Consider the following 19,471-nt stretch of genomic DNA (forward strand, 5'->3'; position numbering starts at 1 on the left):
TATTGAGCCATAAGAGCATAATAATTGCAGTTCCCATTTTCCATAATCATGCTTTGTGGGGAATGTTTTTATTTGCAGAAATGCAATCATTTTTGGAAACAAATTCCATAACAATTAATATCCACATAATAAAAATGCATTCAATTCCAGAAGTTTAATTCCAGAAGCCTAGATTCAAATTCCCCAGAGAAGTTTTTATCTTGCAATCTTGATACTAAAGGAAATAATCCCAACAACAGCCAGTTTACAAGTGGAATTGTTTAGATGATCCTTTTAAATTAAAATTTGCCCATTTGAGAATGAAATGTCATTTCTTCCTGTTTCCCAGTCAACTTTCTTTTTACATACCTTATCAGTTATTTTGCATGCTTAGTTTTTATGCTATCTCAGTAGTGAAGAAGGAAGAACAAGGGAATCACATAGCAGAAACAAGGGTCCTTTGCCAAAACAAAAAAAAAGAAGAAGGCATAGATTATAAACTAGAAGCAAGAACTATGTCTTCAGCATACAGAGCTCATGGTGCTCAGCATTTTATGGTCATTAGAAAGCATTATTTAAAATTAAATGATTTTTAAAAGCACTTTACCATGTGGAAAATTTTTTAAAGTATTATTTTTGTTACTCAGGGCCTGTGGCTTTCTCAATTTTAGCAATTTTTTTAAAGGGAATATTAATGAAAGTGAGACCATTTTAAATTAAGGCAGTTAAGGAAAATGACAATGAAAACCTCTCTGTTGACTGTCTTTCTTACCTTACCATTTCCAAATTGTTGTTCATTTGTATAATCTATATGAGAAAGAGCTGATTCAATGGAATTGCCTTTATAACAACAGTATACTTCATTGAAATGATTATATGCAATTGATTATAAACTGTTTGTTATTTCTATGTCAATTATTTCCCTAAGCAAACACTTTCATTCACATAAGGCTTATATAAAATACAGCCTTCTGTTAATTGTTAGAAGCATTACAAAACACATATAACAATATCAGAATAATTTATTTAATGCTACTATATTTTTAAAAAGTGAACCACAATTTCATGAGATAGAGATTTCAATTTTTCACAGTTTCCTTAGATTGTGAAATAAGCACCATCTACATCTGGGCAAAGAAAGAGAAGTACAGATGAAGAGGAAATGTTTCCTATTCTTTCTTTGGAAGTCGTTTGTTTACATGAAAAAAGTTTCTTTGCAATGAATCCGATTACATTCCATTTGTATATTTACATGTTTATCTCCTAGAAAACGAGAACTACACAGTGTAGGAGAAAATCATTTCAAGTACATTGTGGGTCAGAACTGTGCGCTTATCAAAACAAATGATCGTATAAAATAGTTCTAAATCAATCTTTATTTTTCAATATATCCTTACTATATTTACAGAAGTTACTGATGTAAGTCATAACAAAATTTGCAAGCTAACTTTACATTTTTCCAATAGATGAGATAATTTAAAGATGTGAAGATACAAAGGCAGCTGCTGCTTCAGATGACTCAGAGATGGAGCCCTGAGGTCATTCCCCAGGGAGGGAGAAGGTGAGAATTCCTGTCAAGGAGACTGAGGTGGCCTGGCTTTGAGTCTCACATTGCTTTTTTTCACCTACTTAGTTGAGATATTTGTCTTCAAAACTAAACCTTGTTGAGAGAGAATGGGTAAAAATTTCAGATCATCTCCACTGGTTAACATACTAAGAGCCAGGACTAGAAGACAGGACCACAGCTGTATATAAGGCAGTCTCATCAAGTCAGGAGAAAGTTGGGCTATTCTTTGAATCCAGGGACATTCAAGGGTACTCTGGAGTCCAGAAGAGGGGAGCTGTGTTAGATGAGTAGAGGGAAAAGCTAAGTGCAGAAGGGCTCTTGCCCCCACGTTTTGCATGGTTTCCTAGAAGAAAACCTCTCAGCAGTGTGCCCTGGTACAACCTAGGGTTGCCAAGGCCAGGCAGAGACAGGCTGAGTTACCTTTCTTGAGTGACTCTGTGTGGTGTGGAAGGGACCTAGAAGTGCCTGCATGCCCTTGGGCAATATAAGAGAAGCTGTTTCTGGGAAGCTTGCTAGGGTGGGTCACCAAGGCTAGGGCAAAAATAACATGTGCCCAAGGCTACAGCGAGGACCGCGCAAGCCAAGGGATGAACAGGCATCAGGACCAGACCCTAGAGCTCTACTGTGTCCCTGTCACAGCAAGGGACAACATGATGCTGAGTCAGCCAGGAGGACCTCCTGGCAAACAGACCACGATGATGTCTGTGTCTAAAGCGAGAGCCTCCAGCCTGAGGCAGCATCAGGAGACTCAAAGGGCAGTACATGGGCCCTCAACACTCTCTGATACCCCATCCTCCACTTTCCCATCACCAGGACACGTGTCATCTCACGTGTCATCTTGGGGAAGAAAAGGAGATGAATTAAAAATCCAAAAGAGACAATTTCATCTTGGAAGAGACTACGTTACATGCGAAACATTGTCTCCTTATATTGTTGAATAAGTTGGAATTGACCAGATTTGACTAAATGTAGTCTTCACCTCTTACCCAGAGAATGGGATTTTGGAGGGATACTAGATCAATTGCAGGAAAGTAAAAAGGCTTTTCTTTGTACAGAGTGTAGGGTGCAAATTTACAACACTCCTGAATGACTAACAAATAATCCCCAAGGCCATTGCTGGTGGCTTATTGTCACCTGTTCCTCTCTTCCGGTGGAGCTTCTTCCAATTAGTCCCAAAATAGCCAGAGACCTGTGGGCCCTCCCACTCCTCCGCACTGTGATCCCTCTCATTCAGTGGGTAGTCACCTCCAGAACTGACTGGTTTGTTTGCAACTGGAGGCTGGCTGAGGTGCCCAAGCAGGAGCCGCTTGCCCCCGGCTGCGTTAGGAACTACCCCTTTAGATGTTGCACTGCGGGGAGAGGTTGTCCAGGAGCAACTGGGGTGGGTGAGCAGTTAGGGGCTCAGGGCAGTGGCTATTTTCCAACCAGTGTGGGGAAATGTCAGTATTTTAACAATCGGCATAGCCAGACTGGTATGCACTAACTGAATACAAGGAAGTTCCTACCTTTTCTCTCCCACTTCCAATCAGAGCCTCAGACTCTAGAAGCCTCTAACTCACCTCATTCCACCTGCCAGAGTTCCTTCTTTAACACAGTCTCAGCCCCACTGTCATAGCAGGAGCTCGTGTGGGGAGTAAGAGGAGTAACAACCGCAAGTGAGGGTCTTGGGAACTCACCAGAGCTGAGTCAGGAGTAAATGTCGTTAATGAACCCCACTGATAACACTGATCACATTTTCCAGAGAAACAGAAATATAAATGGTGGCTCTATGTTGGAATGAGTACCGCTGTTACACTGTTAGATTGATGTTTATGGGCTGGTGCAAACCTAATTACTCTTTATGATGTTGCTTCTATGAAAACAATACATTTATAAGTTTCTGTTGAACAATGTATAAGCAAGTCTTTCAGATACAAGCTCTTCTAATTTGAGACTACCAGAGTGATTACAAACAAAGTATATGCATTAGGGCGGGGCGCGGTGGCTCACACCTGTAATCCCAGCACTTTGGGAGGCTGAGGTGGGCAGATCACAAGGTTAGGAGATCGAGACCATTCTGGCTAACACGGTGAAACCCCGTCTCTACTAAAAATACAAAAAAAAAAAAAAATTAGCTGGGCATGGTGGCGGGCGCCTGTAGTCCCAGCTACTCAGGAGGCTGAGGCAGGAGAATGGCGTGAACCCGGGAGGTGGAGCTTGCAGTGAGCTGAGATCACGCCACTGCACTCCAGCCTGGGTGACAGAGTGAGACTCTGTCTCAAAAAAACAAACAAACAAACAAAAAAACAAACAAAAAAAAACTGTATGCATAAATATTATAAATGCTAATAATTTATGAGACACTTCAAAATGCATATACAACACAAGAAAGACAGTTTAGTAAAAATTAGGGCAAAGGGAAAATAACGTTAGGAAAAATAAGATGAAGCCATAGATCATTTCTGGTTTTAAAATGCATGTCTAGGCTGGGCATGGTGGCTCACGCCTATAATCCCAGTACATTGGGAGGCCGAGGTGGGTGGATTGCTAGAGTCCAGGAGTTCAAGACCAGCCTAGGCAACATGGCGAAAGCCTGTCTCTACAAAAAAATACAGAAAAAAAATTAACCAGGCATGCGGTCGTGCACCAGTGGTCCCAGCTACTTGGAGGCTAAGGTGGGAGGATTGCTTGAGTCTGGGGACATAGAGGCTACAGTGAGCCATGATTGTGCCACTGCACTCTAGCCTGGGTGGCAGAGCAAGAACTTGTCTCAAAAATAAATAAATAAAAATATAATAAAATGCATGCCTAAAGGCAGGTCCTGAACTTCCTACTAACCAATACAAAGACTGCAACACACTAGTTACGTGATTCCTGAGGTTTTATTTTGGCCTTATTTTTCAGAACAACAACAACAACAATAACAACAACAAAACAATTGTCCCTAGTACTACAAGCTGAGAAAAATTCCTCCCATGGATCCTCAACAGAGGACTCTGTGCAATATAGTTACCTAACATAATGGCTAATGTTTGGTGAGAACTATTCAAGCATTTTGTCTACCTTGTTGCCTTCCCTTTCCCAAGAAGGGCTCTTCTGAGATGAGGAAACTAAGGCTCAGAGAAGCTCAGTAACTTGGCCAGGCCATACAGCTAATGAGTGGTGGTGCTGAGGCTTATTGAGTCTGTTGGTCATCTAAGTCCCTGCTGTTGACCACTGCTTTATGAACAATAACCCTGGAATAAATACAGTCAGTTCCACATGCTATCTTATAATGAGTTCAACAGCCAATGATAAAAATGTGTGTCAACAAAAGAGCAGGTTACCTTCAAACTGGAAGCCTAAAGCATTACTTGAAACACAACTTAAATTTCTTATATTCAATTCTTATTTTGTACTTCCTACTAGTAAATTACTAGGAATCAAAAAATATGGATGTTCTTTTTCAAGCTATAAATGTTTCTCTAGCAAATATAACAGGTCACATTTTCAAAATTCCGTGTTTTCCCTCTTATATAGATCACAGCTCTCACACAGATGATAAAGGGTTTTCTCACTGCCTGTGAGAATTAAAGTACAGCTGTCCATTATAGAAGCTTCTTTTTAAAATAGAGTGCCATCTTTCATCAAATGTTTCAACTCTGTGGAAAATAACTTAGGTTTTTTTCCTACTCGCAAAAGAAATGTTTCCACTTGAAACCTGTTGGAAATATGGAATAGGCTATATAGTTCCATCAAAGAAAAGCTTATTACTTATTTGCATAGTATATTTCTTTTGTGTCAAGTTGAACAGTGGTATTAAGTGAATGCCCACAAAGCATCTTAAAGGCTAAGGAAGGATTACACTAAAGGCTAAGCTCTGAGACAGGTTTATGCACCTTGCAGGGCACTTTCCTTGGGCTTAATATCTTTTAGCCTATCTGTAGAGGATATCAGAGGGCAAAGTTTCTGTCATGAAATAGGACTAATCAACTTAGTTGAATTTGTATTTAAAGCAAGGTTAAACTGAATTAAGACCATTTTTGAAAGAATTGTCAGATGTACCTTTCAACCCGCAGCCAGAGAAGCTTCTGCAGTTGAAGGCCAGAAAGTCTTTGTATGGTTCTTCCATCTGCAATATCAAAGACAAGAAGTCTTCATAGAGGATGTAAGTATGTAACTCTACACATTGATTAGCCCAAAATTGAGGCCAGTTACTCTGAGTAAAATGTTTCACATATAAAATAAAAGGACATCTTTATCTTAAAGGAAATGCTTAGGTTTATGTGTAGACTTTACTGGCTATTGCTAACAGTATGTGAGCTAATAAATTCCTACTTGACTGAAGTTACTAATGAGTAAAGATGATATACCACTCCTACCAAATAAACACTGCCTGGTCTTAGTTTTTGGAGTTTTTTAAGTGAAAGTAAAATGAAGTTTATTTAAGATAAAGTCAGTTCAAAGTTGTATGTAAATTTACTGTTGTTTTATTATCTTCAAATAGATGAAGTACCTACCTCTATGTATTACTGCTGTTTATTTACTATATATTATTATTTTAATGGCCCCCCATTACTACAGATATCTATATTCCAAAAATTGTCATGATGTATGAACCATGAAATGTCAGAGTAGAAAATTTCAGAAAAACATTGAGGAACAATCAATGATAATCATGAAATAAAATCTATATTGATATTCCTTAATTCATTCTTTAAGACTAACTAAAATACCTACTATTCAGTTCCATTATATGAGTACTGCTAGAATTTCACTTTAGTCTCTACAGATTTATATATAATGGACTTTGCTTCACAATCTTTTGAAGAAAGTGAACATAATTTATACGAACTGTAGTTGCACATAAATTATATTGAGTCCAGTAGAAATTACGTAATTTTGACTTATTTAATGATGTCAAAGGTTTACCTTTTTCTTTACAATACTTGTAATTGTGCCTAGAACCTGACATTTCAAGAAGGCATGGATGGGTCTAATGAAAATGAGCTTCCAGAGTAAAAAGAAATAAGAAGTGACAGCAGCCCGCACGTAACCCACTGTCTTCAATGCTTTCCAGGGTATGTGCCATGGTGAAATGCAGTTAGAAAAGTACTAAAGCTTATGCCTTTAGGAAAGTGAAATACATTTTAGCAGCACTGCCAAGTGCTTCCGTATGAACTGTCTTTCTAAAGTTCTCCTCTGTCCTTGGCAGAGATGGGAAGGGGAGCAAGATATGGAGGGACCCAGGAGAAGGCCTATTTGGGTTGTGCTCAGAGAGAGTTGGAGGAGATGGACTACAAAGGCCTCTGCAAAACATAAGTAGGAGGAATTACTTTGGAGGTGTTGGGGTACTGCCTAAGAGAAGGCCAAGAAAACTCGCAAGAAGCCAGGCCTGAATTGTAAAAATTGCTCTCATTTTAATTTAAGAATTTACATCTATTTATCTTACATTTATTTATCTCAGAACTGTGGAAACATTTAATTCTACTGATCTACTTTTCAAATACAAAAACCAGATACAGCAGTTACTTAAAAATTAATTCATTTTAATGTATGTAATCAGAAAACATGCATCATACATACCATAAATATTCTACATACGATTAGTCAAATATAGGATTTTCTAAACTCAAATTGCACTGATTTTAATGAAAGATCACAGTATAGCCAATAACAGACAAATATAATAAAATTGGCACCTGGCTCCTGGGCACTGGGAAATCATTCCGTGAATATCTGCTGATTTGGCAAGGGCTTTAGTTCATGAAGTTCATGTCTTACTACTACTGCCCTAATCAGTTGAGACAGAATTAGCACTAGGTAAATCGTCTATGTGCTGCCTGGAGGGGTTTGTTGAGGGTAAGAGTCTGAAGACAGAGATTAAGGAGTCCTCATCCTCCTAATGTGCTGGGCATCCAGGATTAGAGCTCTGGGTCAGAGAAATCCAGCCTGAATGCAGACCTAAGCACCACTGCACTCCCTCACTTTGGGATTACCAGACACGCTCTGCACTGAGAATTTATATTCCAGTGTGCACTTTTACTTGAGCATTTCATCTGCTACTGCAAAGTGACCTTAGTTTACAATTTGTCTACATGTGTCTAAAATAGAAAGGGGTGCCCTGAAAATATGAAAGTTCACATTTAAAGACTCGTGCTTGATCACATGACTCAGTACCCTCAAAACAATGATTTTAAGGCAACACAAATTTGGAGTTTCAAGTATCTACCTGGCTGATGAAGGGAAAGATCAGATCAACCTTAGAACATTGCCTTAAAAGTATTCTGATTTTATTTGCTTCAAAATGTAATTTTGAAGCAAATAGGGCAGTGCAACTGTTCTGTATGATACTGTAATGGTGGATAAATGCCATTCTACATTTGTCAGAACCATAGAATGTCCAACACCAAGAGTGAATCCACATGTAAACTATGAATTTTGGGTGGCAATGATGTGTCAGTGTAGCTTAACTGATTGTAACAAATGTACACTCTGATGCAGGATGTTGATAGTGAGGAAGCTGTGCATGTGTATGTTGGGGGAGGATATGAAAACTCTCTGTATTGTCCACTCCATTTTTCTGTGAACTGAAAACTTCTCTGAAAAATAAAAGTTAAAACTATGTAATTTGAGGTATGTGCATGATAACAGGCACAAAAGAAACTAGGCAATCCTTTTCTTTAAGGAAAATTTGGGCATCAGTCGATATGATAGTGATAAGTAAGTAAGTACTAGTTCATAAGTGCAAGGATTAAAAGAAATGAGGGAAGCCAAGTGGAGCCCAGAACTGTAACACACAGGAGCTGCAGATGCCAATGACTCATCGTCCTGCCCAGGGACTTCCATGACATGTGGACATTTCTGCAGGCACTCGGAATAGCTTGCATTTTAGATTAAAATTTGGTGGACTGATTAAAAAACAATGAACCACTCCCCTGGCATTGCAAAAAGAAAGCAAGCCAGACCCAAGAACCATGGAATCAAGAACAGATGTGGTACCAAGGATAGCTTTAATGGTACATTAGATAAGACTTATCCTTTCCCATTGGCCAAATAGCACTGAGTTCTCCCACTTATTTCACATAACTTGTGACTAATGGCAAAAAAAAAAAAATCCTGCTGTTTTGTTGCGGACAATGGACCCTACAGAGCCTCATATAGATATGCCTAAGCCTGGCAAACCTGGTATTTCAGAAGAAAGGCATTTGTGCCAATTATCTACTGGAATGACATTAGAAGTCTGCCACATTGCCTCAATAGCACTAGTCACTGTTGCTGCCCTACCTTACATCTTCTTGGCTTCCTTCTGAATTCACCTGCAACCATGGAAGTCATTTCCCATCTGAAGCACCTGCATCTCCCTTTCTCAGTCTGAAGGTTTTCTCCTGCACCACAGGAGCTTGTTGTGTCTAGCTCAAGCATAACCCATATGCAAAGGAGAACTGTGCCCTCAACCAATGGCCAACAGAAGTTGATGGGCCAACTCTTTGCCCTTCATGAGGACAATTCTGAGATGTGTACCATAGATTTCTTAGAGGGCTCCCAGCAGGGTTGAGCACCAGTTGCCCACAGTGAAAACCCACACATTAATTCACTCACCCTTTATTGACTTTTCCCTTCCTGGTCTTGCTTTTCTACTCCCTCACACGGGCTTCCTGGGATTACCTCCCAAATAAACTACTGTACTTAATTTCTTGTCTTAGGGCCTCCTTTGGGGATTCCAAAGTAAGACAATCTCATCTCCTTTTGGTGATTCATCTCCACGGCTTTTCCTAAAGGTAACATGTAAGAGGAAGAGATGGTGAGTCTCTAAGCAATTCTTGCTCCTCTCTTTCTTGCTTTTTCCTTCTCCTTTTTCCTGACTTGTCTGAGACATCACATAGGATACAAGCTGAGCCATATATATATATATATATATATATATATATATATATATATATATTTTTTTTTTTTTTTTTTTTTTTTTTTTTTTTTTTTCTGGAGACAGAGTCTCCCTCTGTTGCCCAGGCTGGAGTGCAGTTTTGCGATCTTGGCTCACTGCAACCTCTGCCTCCTGAGTTCAAGCAATTCTCCTGCCCCAGCCTCCTGAGTAGCTGGGACTACAGGTGCCACACCCGGCTAATTTTTGTATTTTTAGTAGAGACGGGGTTTCACCATGTTGGCCAGGCTGGTCTCGAACTCCTGACCTCAGATGATCCACCCACCTCAGCCTCCTAAAGTGCTGGGATTACAGGCATGAGCCACCACACCCAGCCTGAGCCCTGTATTTTTTAAAATAGCCTTATTGAGGAAAATTTGATATAAAAGAACTGCAGCTATTTAATGTGTACAATTTGATGAGTTTTGGCATACACATAATCCATGAAGCCATCACTTAATCAAGGTAACAGACATAGCCAACACTTCCTAAAGTTTTCTTGTGTCCCTTTGTTTTTGTTTGTTTGATTTTGTGGCAAGAACACTCAACATGAAATTTACCTTCTTAACACATTTTGACATGCACAATGGACGAACCTGAAGGACATTATGCTAAGTGAAAAAGCCAGTCACAGCAGGACAAATACTGCATGATTCTTCTTCTCTGAGGTGTCTAAAATAGTACAACTCATAGAAGCAGAAAATATTATAGTGGTTGCCAGAGGCTAGGGGGTGATGGAAATGGAGAACTGTTGTCCAATGGGTAAAGTTTCTTTTATGCTAGACAAGTAAGTTCTAGATAACTGCTGTACAAAATAGAGCCTATAGGCCAGACGTGGTGGCTCACATGTCTAATCCCAGTGCTATGGGAGGCCGAGGTAGGTGGATCACTTGAGGTCAGGAGTTTGAGACCAGCCTGGCCAACATGGCGAAACCCTGTTTCTACTAAAAATACAAAAAAATTAGCCGAGCCTGGTGGTGAGTGCCTGTAATGCCAGCTACCGAGGAGGCTGAGGCAGGAGAATTGCTTGAACCCAGGCGGCAGAGGTTGCAGTGAGACAGGATCATGCCATTGCACTCCAGCCTGGGCAAGAGAGTGAGACTCTGTCTCAAAACAAAACAAAAAACAAAATAGAGCCTGTAACATCAAAAATTCTATCTCATTCCTCACTCATGAGTAAGTTCAAACTTCTGCTAGAGACCATCGATTCACGACACAAATCAAAGTTCAACAATTTTTCAAAATGAAACACCTAGTGGTGTCCCCCATTGTTCTGTTGTAAATGGTCTAGAGGGAAGAAGGCAGCTGTGCACCGAATCCCATGAGGAGCACCTGAGATTTCAAGTTGCGGGGCAGGGTCCTCGCTAGAGTTATGAGCCCAGCCCATCTCCGACCCAGCCTGTGTTCTCTGCTGGCATCCTCCATGGCTTACAGGCACCTAGCACAGATTTTTATTCTAATCCTGACTGTGTGGTGGTAACTAAACTCTCTGAGGCCACTATCAGAAAGGAAAGTATACTGACCTCACAGAAATACAGTGAAAGTAAATGGAGATAAAGAACTTTAATATGTATGTATGAATGGCAAAAGCTGATGTTAGGTGATCCATGGACTTGGATTTCCAATTTGATTAGTGGGGTTAGGTCTGAAAAAGAAGCTAACAAAGTGATTGTATATTTAAATACCATTATATTTTTAGTATTTGAACCATGTGAATGAATTAACCTCTTTTAAAAATTAAATCAAGCACATAATTTAATCAAATACACACAAGGAAATAAATGTCACTACTTTGAAAAGCAGAACATTTTCTTCCTAGTATCTTTTTCTTTAAACATAGTTGCAGGTATCTCAGATTTTTAAAAACACTAAGAAAACCCAATTATTTATTTATTTTTAATTTTTAATTTTCATGGGTACATAGGTGTATATACTTACGGGGGCACATGAGATATTTTGATATGGGAGTACAGTGCATAATAATCACATCAGGGTAAACAGCCTATCCATCACCTCAAGTATTTATCATTTCTTTGTATTACGAACAATCCAATTATACTTAGTTATTTTTATTTTTATTTGTTTGTTTGTTTATTTATTTATTTATTTATTGAGACGATGTCTCGCTCTGTCACCCAGGCTGGAGTGCAGTTGCACAATCTCGGCTCACTGCAAGCTCCGCCTCCCAGGTTCACACCATTCTCCTGCCTCAGCTTCCTGAGTAGCTGGGACTACAGGTGCCCGCCACCATACCTGACTAATTTTTTGTATTTTTAGGAGAGACAGGGTTTCACCATGTTAGCTAGGCTGGTTTCGATCTCCTGACCTCATGATCCTCCCGCCTCAGCCTCCCAAAATGCTGGGATTATAGGCATGAGCCACCGCACCCGGCCTGTTTATTTATTTTTGAGATGGAGTCTCGCTCTGTCACCCAGGCTGGGGTGCAGTGGCACCATCTCAGCTCAATGCAACCTCCACTTCCCAGATTCAAGCAATTCTCCTGCCTCAGCCTCCCGAGTAGCTGGGATTACAGGCACGCACCACCACACTTGGCTAATTTTTGTATTTTCAGTAGAGACAGGGTCTCACCATATTGGCCAGGCTCGTCTTGAACTCCTGATCTCAAACGATCCGCCCACCTCAGCCTCCCAAAGTGCTGGGATTACAGGCATGAGCCACCGCACCTGGCCCTACGATTAGTTATTTTTAAATGTACAATACATTATTGTTGACTGCAGTCATCTTGCTGTGCTATCAAATACTAGATCTTATTCATTCTATCTAATTATATTTTTGTACCCATTAACCATCCTCCCTTCCCCCTCCTACCCCACTACCCATCCCAGGTAACCACTGTTCTACTCTCTGTCTCAGAGCTCTCAGACATTTTAAAAGTGGGAGTTGAGAATGAAGAAGAAGCTAAAATGACCTGTTCAACTAGTACTTGTTTTTATATTTAAAATCATTCAAAGGATATTAAAGAACAAGAAAATGTCAGGAAAAATGTTATCCCTTTAACAGTAGTCCTTTTTTGTGATCACTAGTTTCTGAAGGTAAAGCATATGAATATTTGTATTTATGTAAACTTGGCTATAATTTGATCACAGTTCTAATTAAATACAGTCTCGTGCAGTCTGTATCCCTTCTAATTAGATATACTTTTAGACATTAAAAATATTCTCCTCCCTCATTTTCTGGTGTTAAATCTTATCAACTAAATAGGAATATTTTTCCAAAGATTGAACATATGGGAGAATTTATGCATTTGTACCTCTGGAAATGTAAGAATCAAAGTAAGTTGCAAGAAAGGAAGTTGGGGCCAGGCACGGTGGCTCGCGCCTGTAATCCCAGCACTTTGGGAGGCTGAGGCGGGTGGATCACCTGCAGTCAGGAGTTCAAGGCCAGCCTGGCCAACATGGTGAAACCCTCTCTATTAAAAATACAAAATTAGCCAGGCATGGTGGCGGGTGCCTGTAATCGCAGCTACTCCGGAGGCTGAGGCAGGAGAATGGCTTGAACCCGGGAGGCGGAGGTTGGAGTGAGCCAAGATTGCATCATTGCACTCCAGCCTGGGCAAAAATTGAAACTCCATCTCAAAAAACAACAACAACAACAAAAAAGAAAGGACGTTGGTATTTCTGGAATCTTGCAAGGCTGGTTTAATTTTATTATTGCTTGTAGTTTGGTACTGTATTACCTGTGAACTCTGCAACAAATTCCAAGGGCATACTGATAAAACACTGAGTTCTACAATTATATCTGGGGTTTTTGTGTAACCAAAATCTTGGTGTAGCTAGTCTTCCCAAGTGTTGTGAAAATAAAAAAGGCTTTTATTGTGTTCAAGAAGAATTCAAATAGTTCACAAAAAGTAGAGTTATTTGTTAAAGTGTCTATCTGGTTCTTTTTAGAACTCCATTAGTGGCGAGAGATATTGAAGACAAACCCGGTGATGGCTGTGAACCCTTTATTGACACCAACAGGGCAGCAGACAATCCCACTGATCCCCTCACCATTTGGGCCTCCAACTGTGGACAGGTATTTCTCTTCAATATAATAGTTTGATCAAAGAACAACATGGACAATCATTACGTTTTGGAATGATGTTAAGTCTAGTGTTGTTTTATTGCCTAATATTATTTCAGTGAACTGTGGTGCAGTAATTCAAGTCAAGACACCCTGCTGGCCTCACCTTCAAGACATCTGCTGTCATTTCTCCTCTGAGACCTGCTTGACCTACTCATTCAGCAAATAATTAATGAGCACATACTATATGACAGGCATTGTGCAGGTGCAAACACTGGAGTAATAGTCTTCTAGGGCTGCCATAATAAAATACTGCAGACAGCCAGGCACAGTGGCTCACGCCTGTAATCCCAGCACTTTGAGAGGCCGAGGTGGGCAGATCACAATGTCAGGAGTTTGAGACCAGCCTGACCAACATGGAGAAACCCCATCTCTACTAAAAATACAAAACATTAGCCAGACATGGTGGCGCAGGCCTGTAATCCCAGCTACTCGGGAGGCTGAGGTGGGAGAATCGCTTGAACCCAGGAGGTGGAGGTTGCAGTGAGCTGAGATCGTGCCATTGCACTCCAGCCTGGGCAACAAGAGCGAAACTCCATCTCAGAAAAAATAAACAAATAAATAAAAATAATAAAATACTACATACTGGATGGTTTAAACAACGGAACTTTATTTCGTGGTTCTGGAGCTGGGAGTCCAAGATCAAGGTGCTGCAGGGTTGGTGTCTGGTGAGGTCTCTCTTGCTGGCTTATAGGCAGACACCTGCTCACTGTATCCTCACATAGCCCTTCCTAGTGTGCATTTGCAGAAAGGGATCCCTGGTATCTCTTGTTCCTAAAAGGACACTAGTACTATCGGATTAAGGCCCCACCTTTATAATATCATTTAATCAAAATTACCTCCTTAAAGGCCCTATTCCAAGTACAGTCACATTAGCAGTTAAGGCTTCAACATGCTAATTTTTTGGTGGGGAGGGGAAACAAGTCCATAACAACTGGGTACCCTGGATTTCCCGTGAAGAAACCATTATTTCTTTTCAATAAAAAGTAAATTATAAGTATTTGGGTTGCACACTCTGGAAATAACTTACCTTCCCTTGTTTTTTTGTTTTTTGTTGTTGTTTAGAATATTTTGACATTCAGGAGAGAAAGCAGAACTCATTATTTATCCTTGTTTATGGAGTGTGAACAGTAAAGTGGAACTTCTAGAGACCACTAAAGTTTAGAAAAATAAGTTGTCCACCCAGGTACTCAAACATTGATCCCAGATGGTAAACCCAACCAAAGTATGTCCATTAAATGAGAAAAGAATTGTGGTCACAGTAGACTGTTGGTCATGAAAAATCAGAGAGCAGTGTTGATTTATTTAAATGTTTTTTCCAGACATCCCTAAAACTTTCCTTTCCTGCTTTCTCATTTTGTTGTCCGCTGGGTCAGTCCTTCGTTAGTGGAGTACTTCCCGATCTTTCCACCATATTTCTCCGTAAATTCATAAAGACTCCAGGACTTTTGTATTTCATCTTGAGAAGAGATGATAGAATCCCATATGGCAATAACAAAATCTCATTGTCTCGGCCATGGAAATTGTGTACTCCAACCTCATTTTACCTATTTTATTTTATATCTTTTTGTTCTCAGAGATGTATTGCCTTCCACCGTAGCTCCAACTGACCCAAGACAGTTTTGTGTTCCTTCCCAATTTGGATCCTCTGTTCTACCAAACACAAATATGGCAAATGTGTTGTCCAGTCGGATCTACCCAGGTATGAGCAATAGAAGTTTGGCTCTCATCTGTGGAGTCATTTTGAACTGGATGGATGCATTAAGTTTGCCATCATTTTACTGCTAAATTTTGGAGGCAGATCTGTGTGGTGGTTGTCTCTGTAGTCTCTGTAGTCACCACCTAGGTTCAGATCATGGTGCTACCACTGTGTGACCAAGTGTAAGCTGCTTAACTCCTCTAAGTGTCAATTTATTCATGAATAACGTGAAGAACTGCAGTATTACTATTAGTCTTATCTTACACATGAGGAACTGATAAAGTTATGAGGAGATTAGATCTGAGAATTAATGGGGCTTAAGGCAGTTTACATGGGCCCGACGGTCATAGTGAGAATTTGGCTTTTATTCTGAGTAAAAAGGGAAGCCATCAAGGGGTTTGAGCAAAAGAGCAACATGGTCTGACTTAAATGTTACCAGAATAATTCTGGCTTCTGAGATGGGGACAAACCTGATGGGATCAAAGTTCTGGGAATAAACTGATGGGAATTAGCAGGCTATTAGAATAGCTAAAAGATTATGACAGCTTGGTCATGGACGGTGGCAGTAGGAATAATAAAGAGTGGTTAAATCCTGTAATTATTTTGATTGTAGAAACAACAGGATTTTCTCACAGTGTGTATGTGGAAGGTGGAAGAAAGAGATACTAAGAATGACATCAAAAATTTTGGTGCAAGTAGTTGGAAAGATGGAGTTGCTGCTCATTGAGTTGAGGAAGACTGTGGAAGGAACAGAGTTCTTGCAGAGGGAGAGAAGCAGAGGCTCAGCTTGCTCGTATTACATCTGAGATGCCTAACAGACACCCAAGCGGAGAGGTCAGGAAGGCAGCAGAAGTGCAGGGAGAATGTCTGAGGACAACTTAGGGATATACTTTTGGAAGTAATCAGCATATATGAGGCTAGATAAGATCACCTATGGGGAGAGTGCAGATAGAAGAGGTAAAAGGAGCATCTCTGGAACCCACTAACAGAGTCCAGAGATGAGGAAAAGCAAGCAAGGGAGAAGCAAAACAAGTGAGGGGAACCAGTGAGGTAGCAAGAAACCCAGGAGAGCATGGTGGCCTGGAAGCCACAGGAAGAAAGTGTGGAATGATTACATCAAGCTAATTACCATACGCCTTATCTCACATATTTATCACCTTTTTTGTTGTTGTTGTTTGTTTGAGATGGAGTTTCACTCTTGTTGCCCAGGCTGGAGTGCAATGGCACAATCTTGGCTCACTGCAACCTCTGCCTCCCTGGTTCAAGCGATTCTCCTGCCTCAGCCTGCCAAGTAGCTGGGATTACAGGTGTGTGCCACCACACCCGGCTAATTTTTGTATTATTAGTAGAGACAGGGTTTCACCCTGTTGGCCATGCTGGTCTGGAACTCCTGACCTAAGTCATCCACCTGCTTCAGCCTCCCAAAGTGCTGGGATTACAGGTGTGAGCCACCATGCCCAGCCATATTTAACACTTTTTGTGGTCAGAAGATTTACAATCATTTTACATTGGACTATTTTAAGGAGAGAGTGAGCAACTGTGTCAAGTGTGCCATCTGCAGAGCAAGTAAGATGAAAACTGAGAATATATCATTAGATTTAGCGCTATGTGGCGGTCATCAGAGATTTTGATGTGAGCAATTTCAGTAGAGTCGTGTTGGTGAAAACATGACTTGTGAGGGCTCAGGAGAGACTAGGAGGTGAGAATTTCCTCAAAATGTTGAAGCTCAAACTGGTGTATCTTCTATCCCCCCCAAAACCATATTCATAAGTTTATGCTTATCCCTGCTCCACAATTTCAGCAACTCTTAATAGATAGGAGCAATGTGAAGGGAAAGCCTGACACAAAAAGAAATAGGATTCACGCCTGGGTCAGGGAAGAGACTGGCCTGCCTGGATTTGAGCATGTTTCTACCACAGGTCACGAATCCATTTAACTGCAATGAGAGCAAGCATCCAAGCAAGGGCCAGATCTGGAACTGGGCCCACCCAGTAAATTGGTTCAAGGACCAAAGGAGACAGTCCAACAACAGATCCTGGATGGAAGCCACCTGGCAGCAATAACCCGGTAATCTGCAGCCCATGATTACAGACAACAGGCCAATAGACTAGTAAAACAGCTGCACTGCAAGCCAGGTGTGGTGGCTCATGCCTATAATCCCAGCACTTTGGGAGGCAAAGGCGGGCAGATCACGAGGTCAGAAGTTTGAGACCATCCTGGTCAACATGGTGAAACGCCGTCTCTACTAAAAATATGAAAATTAGCCAGGTGTGGTGTCACATGCCTGTAGTCCCAGCTACTTGGGAGGCTGAGGCAGGAGAATCACTTGAACACGAGAGAGGGAGGTTGAAATGAGCCGAGACCATGCCATTACACTCCAGCCTGGACTTAGGTCAGGTCTCCAACCTCAAGGCTGAAGTATAAGAGAAAGCATGGGTGAGATAAGGCCTCAGTCCTACAAAAACTGAGCTACTAAGTTAGCAAAATAGAAACTAAGACAGGGATCTGTTTACAAAACAGGGTTGTTAGGTAGCAGTGAATTATACAACTGAACTAACATTAAGTTTGATATTGCCTGTTTGGGAAAGAGAAAGTATGGGAGAAGGTTTCTTGAGACCAGACCTCAGAGGGTTCTAAAATCCAGGCAGTTAGTATTGTGCTCTCTAGACTGGACTTCTTGCACAGACTTTCTCTGTGTCTGTGGGCAGTATGCCATGAATTGGTAGCTTCATACATGCCAGCTGTCTAAAAGAGAGTATCTCAAAGCTATTGAACTACAAAAAACCTAGAGCTTTACAGTTAGAAGGATTCCTGGTGATCACTTCATCTAACTCCTTGATTTTACAGATAACGAAGAACCTCATTTTTAAAAAAGATCTAGTATGATTTCTTTCAAGATAGATTATTGGTAGAAATTTAATGCACTTTACTGGCTTGGTGCAAAGTGAATATAAAAAATTGTTTCTGGCCAGGTGCAGTGGCTCACGCCTATAATCCCAGCACTTTGGGAGGCCGAGGCAGGCAGATCACAAGGTCAGGAGATCGAGACCAGCCTGGCCAACATGGTGAAACCCCATTTCTACTAAAAATACAAAAATCAGCTGGGTGTGGTGGCATGCGCCTGTAATCCCAGCTACTTGGGAGGCTGAGGCAGGAGAATTGCTTGAACCTGGGAGGTAGAGGTTGTAGTGAGCCAAGATCACACCACTGCACTTTAGCCTGGATGACAGAGCGAGACCCTGTCTCAAAAAAAAGGATAGATTATAAATCTTCTGACCACAAAAAGTGATAAATATGTGAGGTGAGGCATATGGTAATTAGCTTGATTTAATCATTCCACAATGTATATACATATATCAAAACATCAAGTGGTACCCAAAAAAATAGGTATACTTTTAAAAGACCAAAAAAGGCACAGATCACGAGATTCACAAATCACTTCATCTTTTTCCTATTAAAGTATGGCAGGAAAATGCCACCAGTCATGAGACCAACAATTAAAGAACAAAAAATTATCTGGTATTTGTCATGCTGTCACCAATGTGACTCTAAGATACCGAACTGCAATGATCTGATACCATTTACAAAATTGTGCGCAATTGCTGGTTTTTTTTTTTTTCAGATACTGTTTTACATTGTTATAGTTTATTTTATTATTTTCAAATGCATGTTTTTAATTTATGTGTGGGGTGGGATGGTGGTTTTCTTTTTTAAGGTTGGGGCATTTTACCACCTGAATCCATAAAGGCAGTGGCCAGAAGGAATGAAATGATTCAAAGGCATCATACTGCCAGGTAATTTGGCAATGTTGTTTTATTTATTCTCTATTCATTCACTTGCTCATTTATTCACTTGTTATCTTCATATAACAAATGAATAGATGAATATATATAACAAATAAATACACACACACAAATTACTTACATAAAGTATTTCAGGCAGATTACAAAAAGATACATAGTCTGCTCTGCCTATGGAGTAGCCATTCTCTATTCCTTTACTTTCTTAATAAACTTGCTTTCACTTAAAAAAAAAAGAAAAAGAAATGAATACAAACATGTATGCAGGTTGGTTAAGCATAAAAGCAAGATTAGAAATCACGGCCGGGTGCAGTGGCTCAGGCCTGTAATCCCAGCACTTTGGGAGGCCGAGGTGAGTGGATCATGAGGTCAGGAGTTCAAGACCAGCCTGGCCAAGATGGTGAAACTCCGTCTCTACTAAAAATACAAAAAAATTAGCCAGAGGTGGTGGCAGGCGCCTGTAA

General features: G+C 40.5%; 1 protein-coding gene across 2 annotated transcripts in view; it reads left to right on the forward strand.

Moving 5' to 3' along the window:
* The first annotated feature begins 1,445 nt into the window (after positions 1 to 1,445).
* SAMD7 (sterile alpha motif domain containing 7) overlaps positions 1,446 to 19,471 on the forward strand; it is a 33,672-nt gene continuing 15,646 nt past the window's right edge. For both annotated transcript variants that reach the window (XM_063806378.1, XM_054681234.2), the window contains exons 1-7: positions 1,446 to 1,540; positions 5,584 to 5,672; positions 6,470 to 6,585; positions 9,211 to 9,308; positions 13,334 to 13,460; positions 15,086 to 15,210; positions 18,923 to 19,001. In XM_063806378.1, the coding sequence (XP_063662448.1) occupies positions 13,375 to 13,460; positions 15,086 to 15,210; positions 18,923 to 19,001 (290 nt within the window). In that variant the 5' untranslated portion in view covers positions 1,446 to 1,540; positions 5,584 to 5,672; positions 6,470 to 6,585; positions 9,211 to 9,308; positions 13,334 to 13,374. The remainder of the gene's footprint in view (positions 1,541 to 5,583; positions 5,673 to 6,469; positions 6,586 to 9,210; positions 9,309 to 13,333; positions 13,461 to 15,085; positions 15,211 to 18,922; positions 19,002 to 19,471) is intronic.

The sequence above is a fragment of the Pan troglodytes genome, chromosome 2, assembly GCF_028858775.2.
Source record: "Pan troglodytes isolate AG18354 chromosome 2, NHGRI_mPanTro3-v2.0_pri, whole genome shotgun sequence".
Taxonomy (NCBI): Eukaryota; Metazoa; Chordata; class Mammalia; order Primates; family Hominidae; genus Pan; species Pan troglodytes.